Consider the following 27928-nt stretch of genomic DNA (forward strand, 5'->3'; position numbering starts at 1 on the left):
CACCACCATGCTGCCCATAATAAAAAAAAAAAATTATATATATATATATATATATCTCATCTCATTATCTCTAGCCGCTTTATCCTGTTCTACAGGGTCGCAGGCAAGCCGGAGCCCATCCCAGCTGACTACGGGCGAAAGGCGGGGTACACCCTGGACAAGTCACCAGGTCATCACAGGGCTGACACATAGACACAGACAACCATTCACACTCACATTCACACCTACGGTCAATTTAGAGTCACCAGTTAACCTAACCTGCATGTCTTTGGACTGTGGGGGAAACCGGAGCACCCGGAGGAAACCCACGCGGACACGGGGAGAACATGCAAACTCCACACAGAAAGGCCCTCGCCGGCCCCGGGGCTCGAACCCAGGACCTTCTTGCTGTGAGGCGACAGCGCTAACCACTACACCACCATGCCGCCCATATATATAAAACTGGCGGCACGGTGGTGTAGTGGTTAGCGCTGTCGCCTCACAGCAAGAAGGTCCTGGGTTCGAGCCCCGGGGCCGGCGAGGGCCTTTCTGTGTGGAGTTTGCATGTTCTCCCCGTGTCCGCGTGGGTTTCCTCCGGGTGCTCCGGTTTCCCCCACAGTCCAAAGACATGCAGGTTAGGTTAACTGGTGACTCTAAATTGACCGTAGGTGTGAATGTGAGTGTGAATGGTTGTCTGTGTCTATGTGTCAGCCCTGTGATGACCTGGCGACTTGTCCAGGGTGTACCCCGCCTTTCGCCCGTAGTCAGCTGGGATAGGCTCCAGCTTGCCTGCGACCCTGTAGAAGGATAAAGCGGCTAGAGATAATGAGATGAGATGAGATGAGATATATATATAACTTGTCCAATTTTGTGTAGCTTCCAGTAGTCTAAACGACAGTTCCGCTCCGTGATGGGAGTGGTAAGATGGCGGACAGCTGGCTATGCGCTCTCCAGATTTTCTCTCCTCGTCACTGATGAGTTTGCGCAATGGCGCGCGCCAGCAGGAACCTCAGGAGAGAAGCGGGCCGCGCTCGTGTGAACGTCAGTCACGTGACTGACACAGTCGCGGGAAAACACAAACCTGTGAGTATTTCCGAGTGTTAGCTTAGCGGCTACACCGAGTCGCACTTTCACCACTTTATTTTTTATTTCGCCTAATAACTTTATTGTTATTAACGAGTGACAAACAGCACGGAAGTAACATCCACAGACGCTCGAGACACTTTGGGTGCGTTAACCTTGTTTTACTTATTTAATACATTTTGTGCTTCGATATGGTGTGCAACTCTGTGGGTTGTGTCCCGAATAGCGTATTGTTTCCTATTTAGTGCACTAAGTAGGGTAGAGAATGCTACCATTTCTTACTGTAGCCAGTGTGCTTATGTAGGGAGTAATGATACGTTTAGGATTCGGCCCTGGTTTGCGACTAACAACATAACTAGCTCTAGCCTCAGTAGATTGGAAGAATATTAGTGTAAGATAACAGTTATGACGAATGATACATGGTTGAATAAATATTTTCCGCAATTATTAACAACTTTTAATGAAGGTTAAAACGGAAAAAAATTGAGTGAGAAAGTTTCCGGTCGATATCTGCTGTGTGGTTAAAGCTAGCCTGGTTAAAGAGAATGAAACTTTTTACGAAGAGGAGCAAATAAAGCGCCTGGCACTGCTATTAAATGTTATTTTAACTGTTAAATGTGTAGAATTGAGTTTGAGTTTAGGTTGGGGGGGGTGTTTACTTATGACTTTTGTAAGTGCACTTAGGGTTGCCACCATTCAGAAATGAAAATAAGGGACGCCCACCACGGCTCCTTGGGGCCATGACCACCACGGGCACGACTCCCATGGGGTGGGGTCCCCGCAGCAGTGGTATGTTTTATTTTGTAGGTGTTTTTAGTAAAACAGTTAAAGTAAACCACACTAATAAAATTTTTAATCTAGGAAATGTATTTATTTACTTATTTGTTACTATTATAATGTGAATGCTGTGTGCTAATAATAATAATAATAATTAAAGCCGCAAGCGGCCTCGACGGGCCCTCGCGCCAGCGGCCAGGGGGGGCGGGGGCATGCGTCCCCGCGAAATACCGTAAAGAGTTTGCTTGCCAAGTTTGACAAATCAGAAGCTGCAATATCATTTGTGCCATAACCAGCACCCCCAGGGGCGAAAGTGCACAAAATTTGGCGTATATGTCAGGTGAGCTATGAAGAGTTTGCGTATGAAGTTTGATGACAATTGAGTAAATAGAAGATGAGATGTAGATTTTTGAAGAATAAATTTTTTGGTTTTTCCCATGTCAGTAGGTGGCGCTATGCTGTACATGAGCGATTATGAGGTGGAAAAATAAGTGTCTACAACAGCAACGTACTATCACAAGGTAGAGGTGTGAAGGAAAAGCATTATGGAATTATTTACCAAAAACCCGTTTTGGAGCAATTGCATCGGCCAAAATCAGCGCCCCCCATGGACGAAAATTCCCAAAATGTGGTATACATGACATGGGAGGTAGTAAGAGGGTGGCCGTGAAGTTTGACCAAATTTGAGGAAAGATTGGATTTCTTGCCCAAAAATAGCGCCCCCAGTGGCGAAAGTGCACAGAATTTGGCGTATATGTCAGGTGAGCTATGAAGAGTTTGCGTATGAAGTTTGATGACAATTGAGTAAATAGAAGATGAGATATAGATTTTTGAAGAATAAATTTTTTGGATTTTCCCATGTCAGTAGGTGGCGCTATGCTGTACATGAGCGATTATGAGTTGGAAAAATAAGTGTCTACTACAGCAACGTACTATCACAAGGTAGTGGTGTGAAGGAAAAGCATTATGGAATTATTCACCAAAAACCCGTTTTGGAGCAATTGCGTCGGCCAAAAACAGCGCCCCCCATGGACGAAAATTCCCAAAATGTGGTATACATGACATGGGAGGTAGTAAGAGGGTGGCCGTGAAGTTTGACCAAATTTGAGGAAAGATTGGATTTTTTGCCCAAAAATAGCGCCCCCAGTGGCGAAATATCACAGAAATTGGGTAACATGTCAGAAGCCCAATGAGTGATTTGCGTGTGAAGTATGAGCAGTTTTGAGCAATCAGAAGATTTGTTATGAATTTTTAAGCATGTAAAATTTTGCATCGAAAATTGATTGACGTATAACTTCTGAACGGTTTATCCTACGTGAAACGTATTTAGTAACTTTTGTCAGCCATGTCTGTAGATGATGTGTATCAATTTTGGTGACATTCCTATGAACGGTCTAGGAGGAGTTGCGCCGTCTTCGTGGCCATGCATTTCGCACAAAAGTGAAATTACCTCACTTCCTGTTGGGCGTGGCTAATGCATTGGCATTACATTTTTGTCCGGCTTAGTGAGATACATATGCGTACCAAATGGCATGCCACTACTACAAACTACACGGCACCCAGGCACCTTAAAGCGGGAGGCCAAAATCACAACGACTTAGGGGGCGCTATAGAGGCCCTGAGCCCCGGCCAAGTTTGGGCTTTTGGTTCTGAGTAGCGGTGGCAATTCTCGGAACTGGTGCCAAATTTGGTGCGTTTTCGCCCATGGCAAGCGCCCCGAAAATGGCCCAACAGCGGAGAAAAATAAAGAAGAAGAAGAAGAAGACGGAAGAATAATAATAGTGAACTCTTACAAGAACAATAGGGCCTTCGCCCTATAGGGCTCGGGCCCTAATAATAATAATGTGTGTTTTCTGATTGCCAGTGAATGTGTATAATACGGGCAAGTACGTGGTTGGATGAGAAAGCGAGGGGGCGGGGTGAGTGTGGAAGACAGAGGTCCTGTGTGTGAGTGTAAGGCTACGTTCACACTGCAGGCTGAAGTGACTCAAATCCGATCTTTTCGCCCATATGTGACCTGTATCCGATCTTTTATTGACAATATGAACGACACAGATCCGATTTTTTCAAATCCGACCCAGGCCGTTTGGATATGTGGTCCTAATTCCGATCCCTATCCGCTCTTTTCATATGCGACTTCAGTCTGAACCGCCAGGTCGCATTCATCCGACTTACACGTCATCAACAAGCCACAAACGTCACTATTCTGCGCTGAAGTAGGCGGCGGGTCTCTCAAAAAAAGTTACAACAACATGGCGCATAATCACGGGCGCAGATAGAGGGGGGGACAGGTGGGATTCGTCCCACCCAGATTTAAATTCGCCTCGTTCGGTCCCCCCCACTTATAGGGAGGAAAAACGTCTATGCTGTCTTTTTTTGTATAAGGCAAACCTCACGGAAAAATCAAAAGACTAATTACCATTCGGTTTATTGAGGTGCACGGCAGTGTATACATAGTTGCAACAACTCACATAAAACAAAACAAAGACTGATATTCGGTTGGTTGAGCTGCGCAGACTGCACAGGTTGCGAGCTTGAGCTTGGTTGCTATGGTTACTAACAACAAGTTTGACAGGCATGTTGGGGTTGGTTTGTTGGCAGCTTTGTCCCTCCCAGTTCAAAAAACGTATCTGCGCCCCTGTGCATGACATCAATGCGAGGGACGCTTCGGGCTGTGAAGGTTCTGAATCTTCTCAATGGAAGGACGCAGAGGTTAGGGAGCTGATTTCCATTTGGGGGGATGCAGCTATTCAAGCTAGATTGGATGGGTCATACCGTAACCGGGCGGTTTTACTTCCGTAAACACTGGCCATGCTCACTGCGTGTGACGTCGTCGTATCCTGCAATGCGCATGCGGAACACTTTTAGGTCGCTTTTCGTTCATACTGAGGATCACATACAAGTCGCATATATTTGTTAATGTGAACGACCTCACAAAAAAATCAGATTTCACAAAAAAATCGGAATTGAGTATTAAGCCTTGCAGTGTGAACGTAGCGCAAGATGCTGAGATTTAGTGAGAGCTTGATTTGTGGATCAACTCTGTCATCCTTTTTAACACGTCCAGTCGGATGGATGAATGATCATTAATTCAAACAAACAATCAATCAAACAAATGACAATCATAACATAATGTCCCATACTGTATCACTCTCAGGAGATAATTGGGGTATAAAGAACTGTGACACTGACGCGTGTGTCTTCTGTGTTCTTACATATCTGCAGTGTTGCTCTCCTGATGAATGCTGTCAGACAGCCCACCGTCCGCCACTGAAAACACTCGCCGACAGACTTTACAGTTTGCTCTGTAGTCGTCTCCACTCGCGCTGTCCAGCCAAGGATGTGCCTCTTCCCACTCACGTCTGTATTTTTGTAAGCTTTTACGCTTTTGAGGACGTGGTGGAGTCCCGGGTGCAGCAGACATTTTTAAAAGGCCCGGGTTTTTTGAGCAGCGCCGGTGTGTGTTGTCTGTCTCTAGGCAACCGTGACAGCGCCACACGCAGTGACGCAGGCAGCCAGGCACAGAGCGTGACACGGAGTGGAGGGGTTTGTGTCCTGGGTAGATCCCGCAACGGAGTATTTCCTGTTTTATTTTGTTCATTATTGTTAGATTTAGTGTTGATATGTGTGAGACAGACATGTGTATTGGACATTTATGAAAATACGGAATAAATCGCGTCCTGTATCGGTTCAATATGGGACACAAGATTTAATTGCCAAATAAAGGACGATTCCGTATTTTACGGGACGGGTGGCAACCCTAAGTGCACTACACAAAGTCTGCTTTAATGATGCCTTATGAGAACAAGTGAGTCATTTGGGGTTTGTCCCTGTGCTCCCTATATAGGGTATGACAGTGCAAGTACACTACATGGAGGTAGTGAGCCCAAAGTAGTGCACTATATAAAGGCATGTGTGTGTGTTGTGTACAGAGTGAACCCTGTCTCGCTGTATGAGTGCACTACATACGGGAGGAAGTCAGGGCTTCTCATGCACTTGGGGCACGTATGGTGTGTGTTTCTAACCTGGAGCGATGAGTGCGGCGAGGGCAGAAGACGTGAAGAGAGGCATCGCTGTGATTTGGGAGAACCTGCAGTGTCCCATATGGTGAGTCTGGGCGATGATCTTATAACCATTGCCATAACCGTGTCCTGGAACAGGATGAAGTGCCGTATTCCGTCTGCTCTGGAAAGAGTGCATTCTGATACACACACCTGTACGTCTATATCCTGCTGTACAGGTGGGTTGCATCTGATGTCACTTCTGCCTCATTAGATATACAAGACGTGAAGTGGTGGTCAGTTCACAGAACATTACTATCGCTGGGGCGCCTTGATCGTCATTAAAATGCCCTACACTTGTGTCGTTTTGCACAGCTTCAATCAAACACACCGTGAAACTGATAAGTTTCTTCCGGGTTCTCTGTGAAGTGATAAAGGGTCAAAGAGCAAAGGAGTTTGCCAAAAGACGACGAGAAAGGTGGCTCCTGAACCGTTCACTGCGATGGAACGCTCGCGTTTGCGCAGATCACTTCGCGAATTCCTCTGATTTATTTCGTCTGGATTCGCAAGTCACTTTTCTCGCCTTTTTCCGTTATTTTGTCATGTTCTGAAGTTCAGGAGACGCTTCAGTCCTCAGATGTGTTTTTGTTTACTGTTTGATCGTGGTCGCCATATTGTAAACAAACGCGTATATGTTCACTTTATTTATCAGGATCTCCGAGCAAACTTTACTGTAGATTGGGCTCCTACAGTCAGCCAGAGAGAGAAGGTAATCGAGACGAGCCACGTGAACACAAAAGCAGAGCTCATGAGTTTACAGCACGAAACCGCTTCCCCGGCCATGCAGTTACAGTGAGCTGTCATAACTTCTCCATCCTGTTTCACCAATCCCCAGGTCTTTAAAGGAGTTTCTGTGGATCTTTGTTAATGATTTATTTACCTGGAAGAGAAGAGCAGCGAGGATTGAGAATCGAGCCACTGTGGTTCGTTTACACCCGAAACTAATTCGTGTAGCGTCCTAGCAACCAGCGCAAAGACGCCTACAAAAAGCCCAAAAATTCCTCCTTACCCAGGGAAAAACGATACAAGATAAATCCTGTAGTATCCTGATCCCCAGATCTTTAACCCAGCCACATAAAAAGATATACGCCTCCATGATCTTCCAGGTTTTCATCCGTTTGTCCTCGTAGAACGATGTCTGCAGCACCAGGTAGTTTGAGATGTCGGGGAACTCAACAGATGGATAATTTTCCAACTCGTAGGAAAAATCCTTCTTTGATAGCATGTAAGGCTCGATCCCATTGCAAAAAGCAACTTTCTGAAGGTATCTTGACCGTGTATTGGCCTCTAAAGTGTGAAAATAGTCGGAGACGGTTTCACAAACTCTTTAAAACAGCGGCCAAACTGGTTTCTCTGACCACCACTTCATTCACCAGAAGTGAACTCGCAAGCGAAAGTCACATCACTGGATACAACCTGTAGGTTAAGTGATAAACCTTTTATATCTACAGAATAAAAAGTAAATGTTTAATCTGTTCCGGGTCAACCCTGAACCTGAGGAAGGATCCGTTCAGGTTATAACGCATCATAATGGCTTATTATCACGGCACTACTTTACTATTGACCTTCATCTCCATGGTTACACAGCAGGTCATTACACCTCGTCTGTACAGTCATACGGTTTGTGTTGTTGTCTGACAGTTTGGATTTGATGAGCAAGCCCGTCTCCACCTGCTGTGACCATCAGTTCTGCAAGTAAGCACATTTTTATTATTTTAATATTTAATTATTATGTCTGCCGTCCATCCGTCCGTCTAAGCGCAACTCCTCCGAAACGGTTTGCTGGATTTTGATGAAATTTTACACAGTTGCGGTATACCACCTGAAAATGTGCGTGAAGAAAAATAATCCCGAACCTAAGTCTTAAAGATACTTATTTTCTTACACATGTCATTATCTGGTGGTGTGGCTGGTGTTCCACTCCATGAAATTGTACCAAATGGGTTTAGACTAGGGCTGCGTACCTAAACGTAACATCAGGTACCGGTACAGAGGTTTGGGTTCAGGTCCGGACCTGTACCTGTACAATTTGACAAATTCTTCTGAACTTCTTCAATAATGACAGAAACATTAATAAACTGTTGACAACTTGTCAGTATCTTTATTCAAAGAAAACCGAACATAACTAGGTTTCCTACCTCACTTCTCAGTCACCCTCTCAGTCTCACACTATAGTTAACTTGGGACAAAAAGTAATAAGTTGTCTCACAGCGAGAAGTGACTACACTAGAGTACTATAGACTACGCGCAGCCCGCGGCCTTTAACTTGCGCGGCAAAATTGCACAAAGTAACAAAGGCTGCCAATGCCAGCAAAGGAAAAATGGCTGACCTGCTTTTGAGTCTTTTTGACCAATCAGAACGCTGGATCAGCCAAGCTCTCGCAATGTCTCGTGAGACTGTGGCGAGAGGATCTCAAATCAAAGATGGCTCTGATTTCAAGTTTCAGTGCGGCATTTTACGTCTTTTCCAGTGCTAAATTTTCATCTTTGTGGTAGGATTTACGCATCTTCAGTCACAAAATAAGCAGGTACTTGGTGTAAATTTATATCGGTACAGTACCGGTACTTCATGATCCGGTATTTTGGACCTGTACCGAATCGATTTTCACGGTACAGTACCGGTACACAGTACCGGTACACAGCCCTAGTTTAGACCCAATATATTATTAAGATGAATGACTAATAGGAATTTGAATCATGGTGTTGCAGGTGTTTTTTTTTTTTTTTTTTTTTAAGTTCACACACAGTTCCAGTTGACAAATTTTGTTGCGAGCGGGTGGTACCCTGCAGTGAGTTTACTCACAGTTCTAGTTTGTGTGTATTTGTTGTTATGTAGAAATTGTGATTTTATAGAGAGATTTACCAACTCGCTTTCATTTTAACAACTAACTTTCTGAGGATTTATTTGATCTGTTTTTAATATTTTTTAACAACCTTCTAACACTGTCGTTATGAAGGCTAAAATTATCTACAAAAATGTAATTATTTGTTCTACATTTATGTATTTACTTATCGTTAACTTTGAGAGTTTATATTACTATCAGAGCTATTATTATTATTATTATTATTATTATTATTATTATAAACGTCTAGTTATGAAACCTACAATCGAGGACGAGACCCAATGTGGTGGTGCTTTTAATTAAATAAAATATAGTGAATTTTGTTTATTTAAAAAATATTTTTCTCCTTTTTAAAAAGAATAATACAACCCCGATTCCAAAAAAGTTGGGACAAAGTACAAATTGTAAATAAAAACGGAATGCAATGATGTGGAAGTTTCAAAATTCCATTTTTTATTCAGAATAGAACATAGATGACATATCAAATGTTTAAACTGAGAAAACGTATCATTTAAAGAGGAAAAATTAGGTGATTTTAAATTTCATGACAACAACACATCTCAAAAAAGTTGGGACAAGGCCATGTTTACCACTGTGAGACATCCCCTTTTCTCTTTACAACAGTCTGTAAACGTCTGGGGACTGAGGAGACAAGTTGCTCAAGTTTAGGGATAGGAATGTTAACCCATTCTTGTCTAATGTAGGATTCTAGTTGCTCAACTGTCTTAGGTCTTTTTTGTCGTATCTTCCGTTTTATGATGCGCCAAATGTTTTCTATGGGTGAAAGATCTGGACTGCAGGCTGGCCAGTTCAGTACCCGGACCCTTCTTCTACGCAGCCATGATGCTGTAATTGATGCAGTATGTGGTTTGGCATTGCCATGTTGGAAAATGCAAGGTCTTCCCTGAAAGAGACGTCGTCTGGATGGGAGCATATGTTGCTCTAGAACCTGGATATACCTTTCAGCATTGATGGTGTCTTTCCAGATGTGTAAGCTGCCCGTGCCACACGCACTAATGCAACCCCATACCATCAGAGATGCAGGCTTCTGAACTGAGCACTGATAACAACTTGGGTCGTCCTTCTCCTCTTTAGTCCGAATGACACGGCGTCCCTGATTTCCATAAAGAACTTCAAATTTTGATTCGTCTGACCACAGAACAGTTTTCCACTTTGCCACGGTCCATTTTAAATGAGCCTTGGCCCAGAGAAGACGTCTGTGCTTCTGGATCGTGTTTAGATACGGCTTCTTCTTTGAACTATAGAGTTTTAGCTGGCAACGGCGGACGGCATGGTGAATTGTGTTCACAGATAATGTTCTCTGGAAATATTCCTGAGCCCATTTTGTGATTTCCAATACAGAAGCATGCCTGTATGTGATGCAGTGCCGTCTAAGGGCCCGAAGATCACGGGCACCCAGTATGGTTTTCCGGCCTTGACCCTTACGCACAGAGATTCTTCCAGATTCTCTGAATCTTTTGATGATGATATGCACTGTAGATGATGTGTTCAAACTCTTTGCAATTTTACACTGTCAAACTCCTTTCTGATATTGCTCCACTATTTGTCGGCGCAGAATTAGGGGGATTGGTGATCCTCTTCCCATCTTCACTTCTGAGAGCCGCTGCCACTCCAAGATGCTCTTTTTATACCCAGTCATGTTAATGACCTATTGCCAATTGACCTAATGAGTTGCAGTTTGGTCCTCCAGCTGTTCCTTTTTTGTACCTTTAACTTTTCCAGCCTCTTATTGCCCCTGTCCCAACTTTTTTGAGATGTGTTGCTGTCATGAAATTTCAAATGAGCCAATATTTGGCATGAAATTTCCAAATGTCTCACTTTCGACATTTGATATGTTGTCTATGTTCTATTGTGAATACAATATCAGCTTTTGAGATTTGTAAATTATTGCATTCTGTTTTTATTTACAATTTGTACTTTGTTCCAACTTTTTTGGAATCAGGGTTGTGTGTGTGTATAAGATTATACACACACTATTTTAAGTTTGTTTGTTTGTATTTATTTATTTAATAATTAATGAGAAAAAAACCCAGAATGGCCATTTTTCCTGCTCAATATTCTAACAAAAAAATAAATAAATAAATGAGAGTATGCTAAAAGAAATGTTCTTTGTATCAATGTGAATTCTGACGAGGTTAAAATTTTCAGGTTCTGCATGACCAAACTGCTGGAGAGGAACAAGAGGAAAGAAACGAGCTGCCCGGTGTGCAAAACTAAGATCACCAAGAGGTAGAGTTTATATTTATTATGAATTCTGATTGATCCGTGACAGTCACTGGTGCCTACTACCAGACGCTCGTTTGAAAAAGGTGCACGATTATTAAAATGTGATGTGATCTGTAACTCCTGTAATGAGTTGTGGGTGTTTAAATGTTTAACAGGAGCCTGCAGGAAAGTCCAGGCTTCCAGAAACTGGTAGAAGGCCTCCAGAATTTAGTCCGTTCTTACGAATTTGATACGTGCACAAACTGTAAGTGTGTTTTAGAATATTTACACATCATGTAGAAAAACCTTAAAATGGGTGGAATGGGAGTGCATTCCAGACTTGGCCTTTGAGATATTTATACAGTACATGGGGCCAATATATGTATGTATGTGTGTGTGTGTGTGTGTGTGTGTGTGTGTGTGTGTGTGATCCTAGATTTCACTGGGTTGCCACAGAGGAGACAGAGAGCTAGGTGAGACTCATGCTGTTGCTCCATTTTTATTTATTTATTTTTTATTTAAATGCCACACTTGCGACACTGAGGTTTTGCAATACTTCGTTCTTTTCACGTTTCTTCGGTCAGTGTTGAGACAGAGTCGAGAGATCAGCAGGGCAGTGAAGAGAATACAACCTCGGAGGGGGATGCGACGGAGAAAGAGGCCACTGTTTCCTCCACAACAGCAGGTGAGATGATTCGTTGTCTGTATAAACCATATTACAGTACATGTCTGTGTTACATCATAAAATACAATCATGCAAAGTACAAATGTGACCGCTACAAAACTTTCACGTGTCCTGAAAGATTCAGTATTATTAGTGATATTGAGTTACACAGGTCTTGCTCCATAAATTTATCATCTTGTTTTAACCCTCGTCTCGATGTTGAAGTGAGCAGTGCTGGTTATCGACTGTTTTGAACTCGCTTACAGCTAAAGATGCCTTCGCGAAACTCATGTGTCTCGAGGATTCGTGTCCTGCCACTTCACAACAAGATTGCTTAGACAGCAGTGTTGGTGATTTGCCACAAAAATCAAAAACAAAACCTGCACATCCTGAAGATGTTCCACCGACAACAGAAGCAGGTAATTCTCAGACACAGCAGGATGTCACTCCAGATGACGGGAAACGTTCCCGCAGAAGATCTAAGCGACTCTGCTTGGAGCCAGACAGAATTATGGACACAAGACAGAAGAAAAGCGTGCAGAAAGTGTCTGAGTGGTTGCTGAAGATTTCTCCAACTTCTGGTGCACAAACCGAAGACAACGTGGAAGGAGCTCTTCCGACTTTCACAGACAGCGATGCTGAAAAAGAGAGTACGGCTTCACGTGCATCAACAGAGATTCACGATTCTGCTAACGATAAAGCTGTTGCAAATCCTGAAAGGGAAGTTCCTTGTCGAGGTCTGGAAGAACAAGTGTTTGGGGCAGTGTATAAACGCGAGCGCAAAGTTGTCAAGATCACCAAAGTGACCAAAAGTTTCCCTCTTGAAAGAGAGACTGCACCTGTCAGTCGTTCTGAAAATTTATTGGAAAAGGATGAAAAGATCATGACGTCTAAGAGGAGGTCAAGCCGTAATGCGACTCCAGCTGACTCTATCAGGAAGTCGTCAAAGGAAGATAAAGAAGATGGAGTGCATCAAGAGGAAGTTGAGAAAGAAAGCAAACAGGAAAACGGCACCAAACCATTGAGGTCCTCAGACGAGCAGGAAAAGGTGGTGCAGCCTGGTCCTGATGAAGAAGGTGAAATTATGGAAGTAAGTCCAGCGTTTGAGGTACCATTGAAGAAACCAGGGAGGAGATCAAAGATGCAGGAGGTTTGGCAAGATGTGGACCTTGACTTGACAGAGAAAGAAAACAACATGGACAACAAGAAAGATCGGAAGAGACGGATCGCTAGGAGTAGGCGTGACCCTGCAAAAGACGACAAGTTGGAAAAAGGCAAAAATGCCAAGTCCCTTGTTATAGTCAGTGCTGGAACCGAGATCGTTGATTCGAAGGAGAAAGTTCCATGTAATCCCAGATTAATTGAGACAGAAGTTAATATTGAAAGTTATCCTAGCACTGCAGAGCCGAAATCTCCTGATGCTCGGAAAACGAGACGAAGTTTAAGGCTGCAGGAGTTCACTGCAGAAGTTCAGGGTCTTCCAAGAAGACGACGATCTAAACAAGCTCTTCCAAAACCTGCTGATGAACCTGAAAATAATCCAGCCACTACCCTCGATGAGCCAAGTACGAAGGCTGACCATGTTGGTACAAATCAGCCAAATACTTCACAGAACAAGAAACCAGGACGGTCTGGGAGGGGAAATGGTTGTGTTTACAGTGATGACTTTGAAAATATTGAAATCATGCAGTCAAGTGAGGATGCGGCTGCTCCCAAGTGTGTATCTGAGGGGACTATCGCTGAAGAAAATTCGCTTGTTTCTGTTGTCCCAGACACGGGGGATCAAGACAAGAACATTATCCCTTGTCCTACCAAAGTTGTAAACACAAGTCCATTAGCGGCTCTGGTTCCAGAATCTATACCACAGAAATGTCAGGAATCACCATCTGCAAAAACGTCAGCATCTGCTGTTGAGCACAAAGATACAGAGCAAGAAGATGACACCAATGATAGTGAACTTGATACCGAGCAACTCATGAAAACTTTCAAAACCACCAAGAGAAAATCCTTCTACCTAGGTAGTCCCAGGCTTTCACACTCCAGAACCCAAGAGAAATCCCTCACTCGGATTTTGGAGGAAGACAAGCAAGACAACGTAACTCAAGCAGAGATACCAGGCATGTCTCCGGACAGTGATCAAGTTCTACCTTCAAATGCTTGTGAACGAGCACCTCATGAGATAACATCTCAAACATGTGTTGCAGAAGTTGCAAGTGTCCGTCTGCTTCAGGTAAAATCACCACCTCTTCCCAGTCTTCCAAAAGACACCCCAAAAGACAATTCCATAAAAGTCTCAGGTGCCAGTGACCATCCTGAGAAGACTGTAAAGTCTCAAGATTCTTCAAGATCTCAAGATTCCAGCCCTCCTGTGAACCTTGACCTTGCACATTCCATCCAGCTTTTCTCTACAAGTGTGACTCAAGAGGAGCCACAAATCTCTGGCAGTAAGGACTCATCAAAGTCTCCAACGTCTTCAGAACTTCAAGGGACACGATTGCAGGCAAACTTTGATGTAGACTCAAACAAAATTTCCAGCATCCAGTTGGGAAACATGACCAACTGTGAAACTCTGTGTGGTAATTTTGAGTCCTCAGTCACCCCAGATGGCCTTGTACCAAATGGTCCTGAAGCTGTAGTCACAGAACCTGCAACCACTCAGAACTTGGATAAGATGGATGAAGGAGAAGTTCTTTCTCAGCCATGTTTGCGTAGGAAGAGGAAGGCCCAGAGGCTGGAGTCTTCAGAGTCTGAATCCAGTATTGAGAATGAGGACTTCCCCCCACTAGCTCAGATATTTAAATTTCACCATTCGTCCTCACCATCTGCCAAAGATCCAGCGAAAAACTCTTTAAACCAAGATGACCTCCAAGCTGAAGAACGAAGCCCAAAGCCAGGTTTGGACTCTGCAAGTCAGGATAGTCGGTCTCGCAGTGAACCAGAAGCTCAGTCAAGTCCTGCAAGTCAAGGTGTTGCCCCTTATCAGAAACAGGAATCTTCTGAAGATGTAAATTCAAATGACGTACAAGATGATGGTGTTCCTGACCTCACTTGCAGAGATGAGTGGATCACTTCTAGTCAAGGATCTGTGGATCTTTTTGGGACACCACAGGAAAGTGAGTGTTTTATACTCATAATACGTATTCATATAAACAGAGCTATTTACTAATGATGATAAATTTTACTTTTAGGTGAAGAAGTAGTTGAGGGTGTATGTGGTAATACACGGCTTTCCATCGAGTCATCTCAATTCTCAAGCGAGATTATTACCACTCAGGTGAGGGCGAGTTTTTAACTTGTTTTACCATTGGGTTGAGAAAAGGAAAGATTCCATGTGAGATCGGAAAGCAGTCACACTTCAGTGCTATAAGAGCTGTAAGAAACTTTTAAAGTGCTAAAAATGATGCTTCCAGGTCGTCCTCCTTATAGCCACGCCCCCAAGCACAACTGAGGGCTGTGATTGGATAGGAGTTGTGGCACTAGTACCTCATTCATGATTTTCACTGAATAGATAAAGCAATATAAGAGCAATGCCATGAAGGAAGTTTTGCTTTTCATTGTGGCATGTTGGCTTTGTGTTACTATTGAAAAACAACAGCATTAGTAGTAGTAATAATAATAATGGTGTCCTGTTCGAGTCAATGCGTTTCGATCTGGCATGGATGGAGTCGTTTCTGTAAAAGAGGAGGTTCTTGGGAAAACTTAAGTTTGATAAATAAGTTGATACAGAGTTGTTCTATATTTAAGCTCAAAGTATCATCAGATCACAAAATCCAGGGACACATGTCAGCCCGGGGGCATTTTGAGTTATTGACCGATTCAGAAAGTACAGTTTCTAAGCTTTCCAATGATGCCTTCCATGTGGAGATCTGACAATATTTGAAGAATGTGTGGCCTTTTGAAAGTGCATAGCTCTTAAAACAGGAAAGGGAGAAAATCGCCCTCAAAGTTTTCCTTCTCAGCTACTCTGGGTGCAGGGCGGGCACATAATGGTGCTCATTTGCATGATATTAAGGAAAGCCCTACCCCCTACTAGCTAGCACGATGCTACTTTCATGTAAACAAAGATCACCATGTCAATTTTCCTTCCATGCAAAGTATGCCCAACACAATTATGAAGTACAAAAATAAGTCCTAAAGTATACTTTAACGTTTTGTGGTTGAAAAATTACTCGCACCGTAAGAAAGAAAGATAGCACGATGATAACAACTAACACAACGCTAGTTTCATGTAACCAAACCACAACACTCTCCGTTACATGCAAAAATAACCACACAGCCTTAGATTAATAAACTTACCCCATCAGAAAGAGAAACGGCGCCTTGCACACATCAATGCCTCCGATGGAATATGTAGTCCTAGAACACTTCCTTTTGGTTGGGGTTTTTTTGCTAGAAATGGTCATCTCCAATGTAACTACTGTGCGTCTGTTTGCTTCGAGGTGTTTCAGCTCCTCTGCGCTCTGTTTAGCTTGCTCCATATTCATTCCATAGTGAAATTACATGCCTGTATGCAGCTTAAGTAGCCACGAGCTCAGCTCGTATCATACAGCTGATTGGCGAAAAAAAAAAAAACCCCAAAAGACTTAGGCTACGTTTACATTACGTCGAATCAGCGGATCATCAGATTAACGTTCTTAAAACGATTCGCGTTTGCACTAAAACCGTTAGCCGTGCACACAGCAACGCCAATACACGGATACGCTCGGCTCCGCAGGCATCCTGCGCTCCAAATCACTCCGCCCTGAACAGCGAGTGCCCTCTGGAGGGTGCGCACTCCGGCCCTGCGCAGCTCACACAGCGCGCGAGTGAAGTGCGCAAGCCACGATTCGGGACTGAGCCGCTGTGTGTGAGATCCCAGCGCATATCACTTACTACTTGCAAGTGGAAGGATGGCAAGCCTAAAGACAATCATAACTACACAATGGGCAGTATTTGCATCAGTATTTGCAGTATTTTCATACTTTTATACTCTTTAATGAAAGATGATACAAGGCGGAAGTCCGCGCCGTTTTTCAGCAGTCGCGTCACATGACAAACGCCAGCAAATCAGGAAGGTGGATGTCACAGTGACGTTGTCCAATGACGACGCCAGCTAGAGCCCAGCACAGCGTATTCGCGTATTTTGAATGTTTACACAGCACCGGAGCTGACACAATCTGGATTGAATACGTGGACGCTGGCGGATTCCCGTTTCCAGGCGGTTTAATGTAAACGGACAGTGCATCCGCGAAGAAAACGAGACAGATACGGTCTAGTGTAAACGTAGCCTTAAATCGTCACGTGAATGGCCCATATGGTAATTTACCCACACCCCCCAGCAGGCTACAGTCCTGACAAAAATGAGACAATTTGCAACAAAAAATGTATGATTTTCCAACAAAACAATCTATTATCTGAAATACTGATTGCATTCTTCAAGATCTCAACTTGCACATTATGGAAAAAAACGAAAATTACAAATTTCGAAAAAAAATGCTTCTTTTGCGATTTTCTCGGATTCGTTTCGGCCGACATGTGTCCCTGGATTCTGTGAAGTGCCACATATGTTGTCAGCTTTGCCAATAATTTTGTCTTCGCCTAAAGAGCACTGCTGTCCAGAAGATGGCAGTAACTCCGTATTTACAGATGAGGTTTTCTGCACCTCTTCAGTTCTCTGGAAAAGAGCAGGGATGATGATGACGATGATGTGTTAGTAATCAGTGCACTAATGGAGTGAATCTCAGGCGTTGGTCTGTGGTGTTGGCTGAGACACTTCACCGTATTAATGCAGTTAAAGAGGTTTAAGAGGCGTGCTCAGTTCTCTTAGCACCGTCTAGTGAAAGGGTTTTTAATTTGGATTTGCATATGAAGAGTAAACATGCACCGTTTAACATGTTCAAAGGAGCCAGATGAGAGAGAAACGCCAGCGCTCCAAACACACACAAGTGCAGGATCACTAATGAGCTCTGTGTACGTCATGTTTGTAGCAGAGAGAAGAGATGCAGCAGGAGTTGCACAGGCTGGAGAGAATGATGGCTTTAGTGTCCGAGGCTATCCAGAAGAAAGACGCTGACTTGGACGATAAAAACAAGACGGAGGACGACAACCAGCACTCGGGTACAAACGCTCAGATCCTGATTCGCCACCAGTACACCATTCTGCTAAGCGCTTCTTTTTTACCCCAGGGGCCTGGAGGGTACTGTAAAACCCTGTACACACACACACACACACACCTCTTTCTACAAGTGGACTGTATAGAAAACGTCCTGGGTTTAGATCATACTGCACTCTCGGCCAATCAGAACTCTGCGTGTTGCTAAACAGTGATGCAGCTCTCATTTTAGAAATATGGTTTTGAAGCAATAACGATGACTGAACCTCCCTTACATTCAGCAGCGTGTGACGATATTTAAAGATGATTAATTTCCGCCGTCTTGCATCTGTGATAAGCGTCCTGTTAATTAGTGTTGTCCTGATGTGATGAGCTTTTCAGGATTATAAACCGTAAACACAGCTGCTGATGGTACACTCAATCTGTGTGTGTGTGTGTGTGTGTGACCTACAGGCCAGCAAGGCAGAGTAAGAAGTCAGCAATCCTGTAAAAGCGGAAGGCAGGTCGAAGGTCAGCGTGCCGTCCCTGAGGATGCGACCGTGGAAAAGAAGCTGAATGAGCTGAGGGGTGAAAGTACGGCTGGGAGATACAATATCAATATCGTAATGGATTGTGTCGCACTCGTATCTTGTTCTTCTCAAACCTTATTTCGTTCGCTTTTAATTAAAGCAGCTGAGTTGGTGTAAAATCTCTATAGATTCCTCTAAAATTGCTGAGAATTTTTGAGCCAGCCTTTGCATCGTGATTTGTATCAAGTATCGTCGAAGCATTTTTTTTTTTTTTCCTGTCTCGCCCAGCTCTAGGAGAACGTTCGTTAAGGAACGAGTGCAGAACAGAAAGCGGAGGCGGGATGGAGCTGGTGGCGTCGGGACTCAGTGCCACGGAACAGGTGAGAGGTTAATTCATAAATGCCCTTTGTTTTCACTTGTTTAACACGTTAACGCAGCAAATTACTGCAACTAAAGAGTGAGTCGTGTTCGTTATGCACCATGAATAAACTCGTGTGTTTATTTAACATTTATTCACCGAAGGTAAAGTGAATGTCGGTGAATGATAATCAAGACGAAGTTGAGGTTATTATTCAACCGATATTCACTGAGCCTGAGACGGATAACTATTTTAGTATAAATGCACAGGCGGTGATGGAAAAAAAATCATATTAAAAAATAACTTATTTCAAACAGCATGTAAATGTAATAACGGCGCAGTACAGTCTTGTCACTTCTCTACGCCGAGTCACGTAAAATACTTTGCTTTGAAACTGATAAAATAAATCCCAACTCCACCTTCCCTTAGAATAGTCTTAGACCAAACTTCGTAGCATCTTTCGTGCTTTTAGGAACAGCGTTTTCTTTCATTTGTAATTCTTCCTCACTTACGGCAACGAAGCGATATTAGTCCGAATTTCTCAACCAATCAGAGCACGTGATTTCCTGTAATCACTGCCATATTTACAACCCCGATTCCAAAAATGTTGGGACAAAGTACAAATTGTAAATAAAAACAGAATGCAATAATTTACAAATCTCAAAAACTGATATTGTATTCACAATAGAACATAGACAACATATCAAATGTCGAAAGTGAGACATTTTGAAATTTCATGCCAAATATTGGCTCATTTGAAATGTCATGACAGCAACACATCTCAAAAAAGTTGGGACGGGGCAATAAGAGGCTGGAAAAGTTAAAGGTACAAAAAAGGAACAGCTGGAGGACCAAATTGCAACTCATTAGGTCAATTGGCAATAGGTCATTAACATGACTGGGTATAAAAAGAGCATCTTGGAGTGGCAGCGGCTCTCAGAAGTAAAGATGGGAAGAGGATCACCAATCCCCCTAATTCTGCGCCGACAAATAGTGGAGCAATATCAGAAAGGAGTTCGACAGTGTAAAATTGCAAAGAGTTTGAACATATCATCATCTACAGTGCATAATATCATCAAAAAGATTCAGAGAATCTGGAAGAATCTCTGTGCGTAAGGGTCAAGGCCGGAAAACCATACTGGGTGCCCGTGATCTTCGGGCCCTTAGATGGCACTGCATCACATACAGGCATGCTTCTGTATTGGAAATCACAAAATGGGCTCAGGAATATTTCCAGAGAACATTATCTGTGAACACAATTCACCGTGCCATCCGCCGTTGCCAGCTAAAACTCTATAGTTCCAAGAAGAAGCCGTATCTAAACATGATCCAGAAGCGCAGACGTCTTCTCTGGGCCAAGGCTCATTTAAAATGGACTGTGGCAAAGTGGAAAACTGTTCTGTGGTCAGACGAATCAAAATTTGAAGTTCTTTATGGAAATCAGGGACGCCGTGTCATTCGGACTAAAGAGGAGAAGGACGACCCGAGTTGTTATCAGCGCTCAGTTCAGAAGCCTGCATCTCTGATGGTATGGGGTTGCATTAGTGCTTGTGGCATGGGCAGCTTACACATCTGGAAAGACACCATCAATGCTGAAAGGTATATCCAGGTTCTAGAGCAACATATGCTCCCATCCAGATGATGTCTCTTTCAGGGAAGACCTTGCATTTTCCAACATGACAATGCCAAACCACATACTGCATCAATTACAGCATCATGGCTGCGTAGAAGAAGGGTCCGGGTACTGAACTGGCCAGCCTGCAGTCCAGATCTTTCACCCATAGAAAACATTTGGCGCATCATAAAACGGAAGATACGACAAAAAAGACCTAAGACAGTTGAGCAACTAGAATCCTACATTAGACAAGAATGGGTTAACATTCCTATCCCTAAACTTGAGCAACTTGTCTCCTCAGTCCCCAGATGTTTACAGACTGTTGTAAAGAGAAAAGGGGATGTCTCACAGTGGTAAACATGGCCTTGTCCCAACTTTTTTGAGATGTGTTGTTGTTATGAAATTTAAAATCACCTAATTTTTCTCTTTAAATGATACATTTTCTCAGTTTAAACATTTGATATGTCATCTATGTTCTATTCTGAATAAAATATGGAATTTTGAAACTTCCACATCATTGCATTCCGTTTTTATTTACAATTTGTACTTTGTCCCAACTTTTTTGGAATCGGGGTTGTATACAAAAAAATTATAAACAGTTTTATAACAATGGAGTGGTGTGATAAAGCAGAGATGATTATTTTCCTAGAATAGCATGTCCCCAAGTGTGTCATTCCTTTTGTACCACAAAAACTCACCAAGGAATTTTAATTTATGAAACAAAGTCATGCTTTTTATCTGTTTATCGTTATATTTAATGTTGAGGCGCGTCCGTGAAACGTCACGTATGTTAATATTCTAGCAGCTATAAATATTCGTCCCTCATCAGCACCTCTATAGTTCTCTGTGCTGTTTTAGTAAATTAATCAGTGACGGGGTGGTACCACTAACACTGTGTGTGTGTGTGTGTGTGTAGGGCCTGGTGAAGAAGTTTGCAAGGAAGATGAAGGCTGGTGTAAGCAATCAGGTCACTCCTACTACGACTCACATCATCATCAAAACAGGTGTGTGTGTGTTACAGGTACTCATTTGATAATTTTGTTGTGTATTCAGGTAACGTGTATATACACATTTTCTCATTCACTCTCCCTCACACACACTTTTCTGTATGTAATTACTTCCCTGTGTTGCACTGTTTTTATATCAAAGCCATTCCTAACAAAGCAGCATATTAACGAGCACCATTAAGAAAGTCATTTTAATGTCACAGTTACCCTGGCAACCATTTCAAGAGCTTTGATATTCATACCGCATTTTCTTTTCCTCCAGAAGATTGCAGTTTTGTATTTTCTTGTTTAATCCATGCTGATCTACTCTTTTTTTTTTTTTTTTTTTCCCCCAAATAGAATTAAAACGGTGCGTTCTGATTGGCCGAGAGCAGTAGGGATGAGGATGTTGTTCCTCATAGTGGCTTTGGTTATTACACCCGCACATGATCATCTACAACGTCTGCACTTTCAGCGTTTAAAGACAGCAGCGACAAAGTTCTAGTAACTTCCGTCTGCTCGGCGGCCATCTTGGCAAAGGTTCCTGGAGTTCTTTCCAGTCGTATTTCTCAAGAGCAAGATGACGGGATGATAATTTGTGTCCCGTATCGCAAGAAGTACTCATTTTGTAGATTATCTGCACGTTCGAAGAACGCCATAATGACTAATTACACCGAACAGGTTCGAGAAGTCCTGTGTCATTTTAGTAATAACAAATGTTTTTAAAGTAAGGCGTGTCGGCTGGGTGTTTCTTCTCCAGAACTGCGTCGTGACCCGAGTGCATTAAGCAGCAACACAAACTGGCTAATTAGGTTTTAATGTGAGTCTAATGACTGCGTCTACAAGTAATTACATACACAGCGGTGTCGCAGAATGAGCCGGAATGATGTGTTCTTCAGTTTGCAAATCTTTCATATACCACTGAGAATCTCTCTCTCTCTCTCTCTCTCTCTCTCTCTCTCTCTCTCTCTCTCTCATAAATCTACTCCGATAGATTATGAAAGTTTTCCCACATAATCTAACTAGGGATACATCGATACTGATATTGGAATATCAGTTCAATACTGTGCTTTTCTAACTTGTTTATTCGCTCATTCTGTGTTGGCGCAGGTGAAGACATGGTGTGTGAGCGAACGCTGAAGTACTTCCAGGGCATCGCTGGCAGAAAGTGGGTGGTGAGCTTCCTGTGTGAGTATCGGTGCTGCTCCCTTCACATGCGTGTTCACTCTTGACCCTGCGTTCACACTTGCAAGTGACCAAGTCGCTCATAGTTTTGTCTTATGTTTTATCAGTCGCTAATGTTGTCGATTGTGGGCGTGGCCTGTACTTTCACTTTCATATTTTCCCCCCAGCTTCATTCTCAGATTAGATTAGCATGGTGAGCTAATTGGACTAGCTACATACACTCATCACAGACCCCAACAGTCTGCTACTTCCTTCCAAGCTTTTTATTTATTTGTAAAATCGCTATATACATCTAATGATGCTGAGAGCTCGTATATGATGGAAGGTGAAACCACGCTTGTAAGTTTTCCTTCCTTTTTTTTTTTTGGCTTCTTTACAGCGTCACATCTAATTTGCATAGAACTGAGAAGCTTGTCGTAGACAAACGATCACCTGTCGAATGTAGGGTTAGAACGCAGTATCCAGCATCACAACAGTTTAATTATTTCATTAATGATACAGTGGTGCTTGAAAGTTTGTGAACCCTTTAGAATTTTCTATATTTCTGCATAAATAGGACCTAAAACAACATCAGATTTTCACACAAGTCCTAAAAGTAGATAAAGAGAACCCAGTTAAAGAAATGAGACAAAAATATTATACTTGGTCATTTATTTATTGAGGAAAATGATCCGATATTACATATCTGTGAGTGGCAAAAGTATGTGAACCTCTAGGATTAGCAGTTAAGTTGAAGGTGAAATTAGTCAGGTGTTTTCAATCAATGGATGACAATCAGGTGTGAGTGGGCACCCTGCTTTATTTAAAGAACAGGGATCTATCAAAGTCTGATCTTCATAACACGTTTGTGGAAGTGTATCATGGCACAAACAAAGGAGATTTCTGAGGACCTCAGAAAAAGCATTGTTGATGCTCATCAGGCTGGAAAAGGTTACAAAACCATCTCTAAAGAGTTTGGACTCCACCAGTCCACAGTCAGACAGATTGTGTACAAATGGAGGAAATTCAAGACCATTGTTACCCTCCCCAGGAGTGGTTGGCCAACAAAGATCACTCCAAGAGCAAGGCGTGTAATAGTCAGCGAAGTCAAAAAGGGCCCCAGGGTAACTTCTAAGCAACTGAAGGCCTCTCTCACATTGGCTAATGTTAATGTTCATGAGTCCACCATCAGGAAAACACTGAACAACAATGGTGTGCATGACAGGGTTGCAAGGAAAAAGCCACTGCTCTCCAAAAAGAACATTGCTGCTCATCTGCAGTTTGCTAAAGATCACGTGGACAAGCCAGAAGGCTATTAGAAAAATGTTTTGTGGATGGAGGAGACCAAAATAGAACCTTTTGGTTTAAATGAGAAGCATTATGCTTGGAGAAAGGAAAACACTGTATTCCAGCATAAGAACCTTATCCAATCTGTGAAACATGGTGGTAGTAGTATCATGGTTTGGGCCTGTTTTGCTGCATCTGGGCCAGGACGGCTTGCCATCATTGATGGAACAATGAATTCTGAATTATACCAGCGAATTCTAGAGGAAAATGTCAGGACATCTGTCCATGAACTGAATCTCAAGAGAAGGTGGGTCATGCAGCAAGACAACGACCCTCAGCACACAAGTCGTTCTACCAAAGAATAGTTAAAGAAGAATAAAGTTAATATTTTGGAATGGCTAAGTCAAAGTCCTGACCTTAATCCGATCGAAATGTTGTGGAAGGACCTGAAGCGAACAATTTATGTGAGGAAACCCACCAACATCCCAGAGTTGAAGCTGTTCTGTATGGAGGAACGGGCTAAAATTCCTCCAAGCCGGTGTGCAGGACTGATCAACAGTTACCAGAAATGTTTAGTTGCAGTTATTGCTGCACAAGGGGGTCACACCAGATACTGAAAGCAAAGGTTCACATACTTTTGCCACTCACAGATATGTAATACTGGATAATTTTCCTCAAAAAATAAATGATCAAGTATAATATTTTTGTCTCATTTGTTTAACTGGGTTCTCTTTATCTACTTTTAGGACTTGTGTGAAAATCTGACGTTGTTTTAGGTCATATTGATGCAGAAATATAGAAAATTCTAAAGGGTTCACAAACTTTCAAGCACCACTGTATATATAATTTAAAATTTTTTTCCCCTTCTCTCCATCAGGGATCTCGGAGTGCTTCAAACACGGCAAACTTCTAGCTGAAGTAAATCCATTTTTCTCTTCTGTCCACAAGCTTTTACATACAGATCAATCTTCCTCCATTTTTTTCGATTCTTTTCATATGATGTAACATTTTGTTTGTGTGTGACTTGTGGCCCTTTATAGGCTCCATATGAGGTCTGTGGTGACGTGGTTAACGGACGCTACCACAACGGACCCCGAAAAGCCCGAACCGCTCCGGATGATGACGTGAGTCTGATCCAGCTCCGTAAAAACACTTCGTCTTACAACAAATGTGGTGGTTTGTTAAAGTTGCACCAATAAAACATAATATCTGGGTGCAGAAAGTGGAAACCGTGGATTCTACTTATTTATTTTCATTTCTCGTGTGAAAGAAATCCGAACTCGTGCTCGTCTCTCCAGAAATGATTAATTTTTAAACACTTTTACACTTGCGTGTGTGTGTGGAAGGTCCATGTGTGATTGTTTTTCTAATTAAAGGACGTATTTAGCTTCTGAGTGAAAGATAAGCAGACTGTTTGGGGTTTTTTTTTCTCTCCCTGTGAAGGGACCTTCATAAAATTATCACCAATTCCAGGTGCTCATTTCCTTCATTGCTGTTAAACCCAAAGTAAATAAATATTCACTTTAGAAATTTGCATTAACACAACCGTTTCCTCTCTTTTTCTCTTACTTACTGGACTGTCAGCCATTTTAGGGCTCCGTCCCATTATTATCCCAGTTAGGGATTTTGACCGATGGTTGACCGAATCAGCGTCAATCGGTTAAATTTTTTTTTTTTGGTTGTCGGTTAAAAAAAAAAAAAATCAATCGTTTTGAAGCTGCTGATTTTGGAGCAGAGAACCTGGAATTCTGTGTTGTAAGGACGACAGCTGACGAATCAGAAACACCCATTCAGTCATGTCCCGCCCTCCCGCCCCAGTTGAAAACAGCTGCCACTCGGCGAAAGAAAAGTGTAGACACAGGCTTTTTAGCTTACAAATTACTATTCTGTTTTTTTTTTAATTATTATTAGAAGGCACATGGAGTTTAGTCCTGCCTTGGCCAGTGCATTCTGAAAGTATGTTTCGGTCTGTAGCCAACAATGCATGTTATTGCAGATCATATCTCTCCACACAAATTAAAGGCGCAGATGCCGACTTTTGGAGGGAAGGGGAGAGAATGAAATGACAGCGGTGTCTGGAGGGGGAGTGACAAACACAGCTTTTATGTCTGTGAGCCAAGTCGGTGACGGCTTCAGAGCAACTTCAATGCCATGCAGTAATGGCGTGTTGATATTGGTAACGGCGTTATAACAATTGTAGCTAATTAATTAGATTACCCGGCGTTATAACAGCCTTTATTTTAACGCCGTCATTCCCATCACTGAATGTTATGTACTTTTTCTAGCACTTGACTTTATTTTCAACGCCATCATGGCCAACTGAAACTGTCTCTAAGCTGGAGCCATTTGTCCTCCGCTCCAATACAAACCCCTCGACATCAGTGCCGCGTTTGACTAAATGTTTCGCGCTGTAGAAAAGGTAATGTGAGTGGAGGGCTGGGACTGAATGTGCGGATGCTCGCGGTTAGATTTAGAATAGATTCTAATAATAATTCCAATTCTAGAATTTTAAACTCGTAGGTTAACCGGCTAATGAGGCTCAGTGGTCGGTCAAGATTTTTTTTTAGTTTTCGCCATCCCTAATCCCAGTATTTGAGAACTCCTAATACACTTGTTGCCATGTGAATTAACCATAATGCACCACAAGCAGACATCAGATTTATATTATTATTAATGTGTGTGTGTGTGTGTGGTGTTTTTCTTTACTTTTCCTTTCTCCCAGTTGCTGATGAAAGGATGCGAGATCTGCTTCCAGGGCTCCTTCACTGACATGACCACCGGTATGAAGATGTATTTGCTGTACATCCATATACACTACGTTCACACTGCAGGCTGAAGTGACTCAAATCCGATTTTTTCGCCCATATGTGACCTGTATCCGATCTTTTATTGACGATATGAACGACACAGATCCGATTTTTTTCAAATCCGACCCAGGCCGTTTGGATATGTGGTCCTAATTCCGATTCCTGTCCGATCTTTTCATATGCGACTTCAGTCTGAACCGCCAGGTCGCATTCATCCGACTTACACGTCATCAACAAGCCACAAACGTCACTATTCTGCGCTGAAGTAGGCGGCGGGTCTCTCAAAAAAAGTTACAACAACATGGCTTTGATGTTCCTTTGAACGGAGGTTGCAGTCACTACCCCGCAGAACGCCTGAGCCAAAACCCTTGCCCTCTTCCTTCTCAACCTCCTCCTTAACATCAGGCTATTGTGCATGTTCTGGCCCCGTCACAACAACAACTGCATCATCGCCAGGTACTCCATGCTGGCTACTGTCATACACAGGAAACTTTAGGTTACTTCCGTAAACACTGGCCATGCTCACTGCGTGTGACGTCGTCGTATCCTGCAATGCGCATGCGGAACACTTTTAGGTCGCTTTTCGTTCATACTGAGGATCACATACAAGTCGCATATATTTGTTAATGTGAACAACCTCACAAAAAAATCAGATTTCACAAAAAAATCGGAATTGAGCATTAAGCCTTGCAGTGTGAACGTAGTGTAAGTGTCTCGGTGATATGACTGCATTTTTTTTTTTTCCTTCCCCCATTTATCATTCCTGGTTTGTGAACGATCTGTTACAGATCAGATGGAGGCCATGGTGGAGCTGTGTGGAGCTACAGTCATGAAGGATCCACTGATGTTCTCCAGAAAGGTTCCTCTCTCTGTCCTTGTGTTTATATATATCAACGTCTGCGTCTTTTCAAGCATGAATCCATATATATGTGTGTGTGTGTGTGTGTGTGTGTGTGTGTGTGTTTCAGGGTATCTGTTATCATCTGGTGGTGGTTCAGCCTGACCCTGATGACTCTCAGTCATACTATACAGGTGAGAGAGACACGATAAGGAAATCTGCTCCACTCACGAGATCCCGATCAAATCTCTGCACAGACAAGAAATTAAAAAAAAAAAAACACTCATCCAGTGTGAATGCTATTTTCTTTCTCATTTGCCGTTGTTGACTTTCGTTTTCTCTCCGTATATATATTTTTTTCAGCGCTACAGAAAAAAGCCACCGTCGTGACTCGGAGTTGGCTGTTGGATTCGATCGCCACGTACACGCTCCAAAACCCACATGATTATAATCCATAACTGTGAGGTTCTTGTGTTCCGTTGCTTCTTTTTAAACACCTCCTCTCCTTCCTTGCACTTTACTTGCGCTGCTCTGTTCATCACCACTCTTCTTTTCACTTTAGCTCAACAAACAGAAAGAATCTATTTTAACGTGCTGTAAATAAGACCCTGTACATTTCAGTATAAAACACTCAACAGAT

At 42.7% G+C, this 27928-nt stretch overlaps 1 protein-coding gene across 4 annotated transcripts; it reads left to right on the forward strand.

Annotated features, from left to right (window-relative positions):
* Positions 1-941: 941 nt before the first annotated feature.
* On the forward strand, positions 942-27928 carry LOC132897964 (breast cancer type 1 susceptibility protein homolog). 4 transcript variants are annotated; one of them, XM_060939273.1, is made up of 20 exons: positions 942-1207; positions 5772-5946; positions 7542-7595; positions 10913-10993; positions 11146-11234; positions 11406-11442; positions 11554-11654; positions 11900-14746; positions 14822-14907; positions 17600-17729; positions 18178-18297; positions 18522-18613; positions 21123-21210; positions 22303-22380; positions 24521-24561; positions 24684-24767; positions 26366-26423; positions 27239-27309; positions 27419-27482; positions 27652-27928. In XM_060939273.1, exons 2-20 carry the CDS (start codon positions 5873-5875, stop codon positions 27744-27746), a joined length of 4290 nt encoding a protein of 1429 aa, XP_060795256.1. In that variant the 5' UTR covers positions 942-1207; positions 5772-5872; the 3' UTR covers positions 27747-27928. The 4 variants fall into 4 exon arrangements, with proteins under 4 accessions (XP_060795256.1, XP_060795257.1, XP_060795259.1 ...); XM_060939274.1 differs by having other exon boundaries at positions 942-1062; XM_060939275.1 differs by lacking the exon at positions 942-1207 and adding an exon at positions 1407-1453.

Source organism: Neoarius graeffei, chromosome 14 (genome assembly GCF_027579695.1).
Source record: "Neoarius graeffei isolate fNeoGra1 chromosome 14, fNeoGra1.pri, whole genome shotgun sequence".
Lineage (NCBI taxonomy): Eukaryota > Metazoa > Chordata > Actinopteri > Siluriformes > Ariidae > Neoarius > Neoarius graeffei.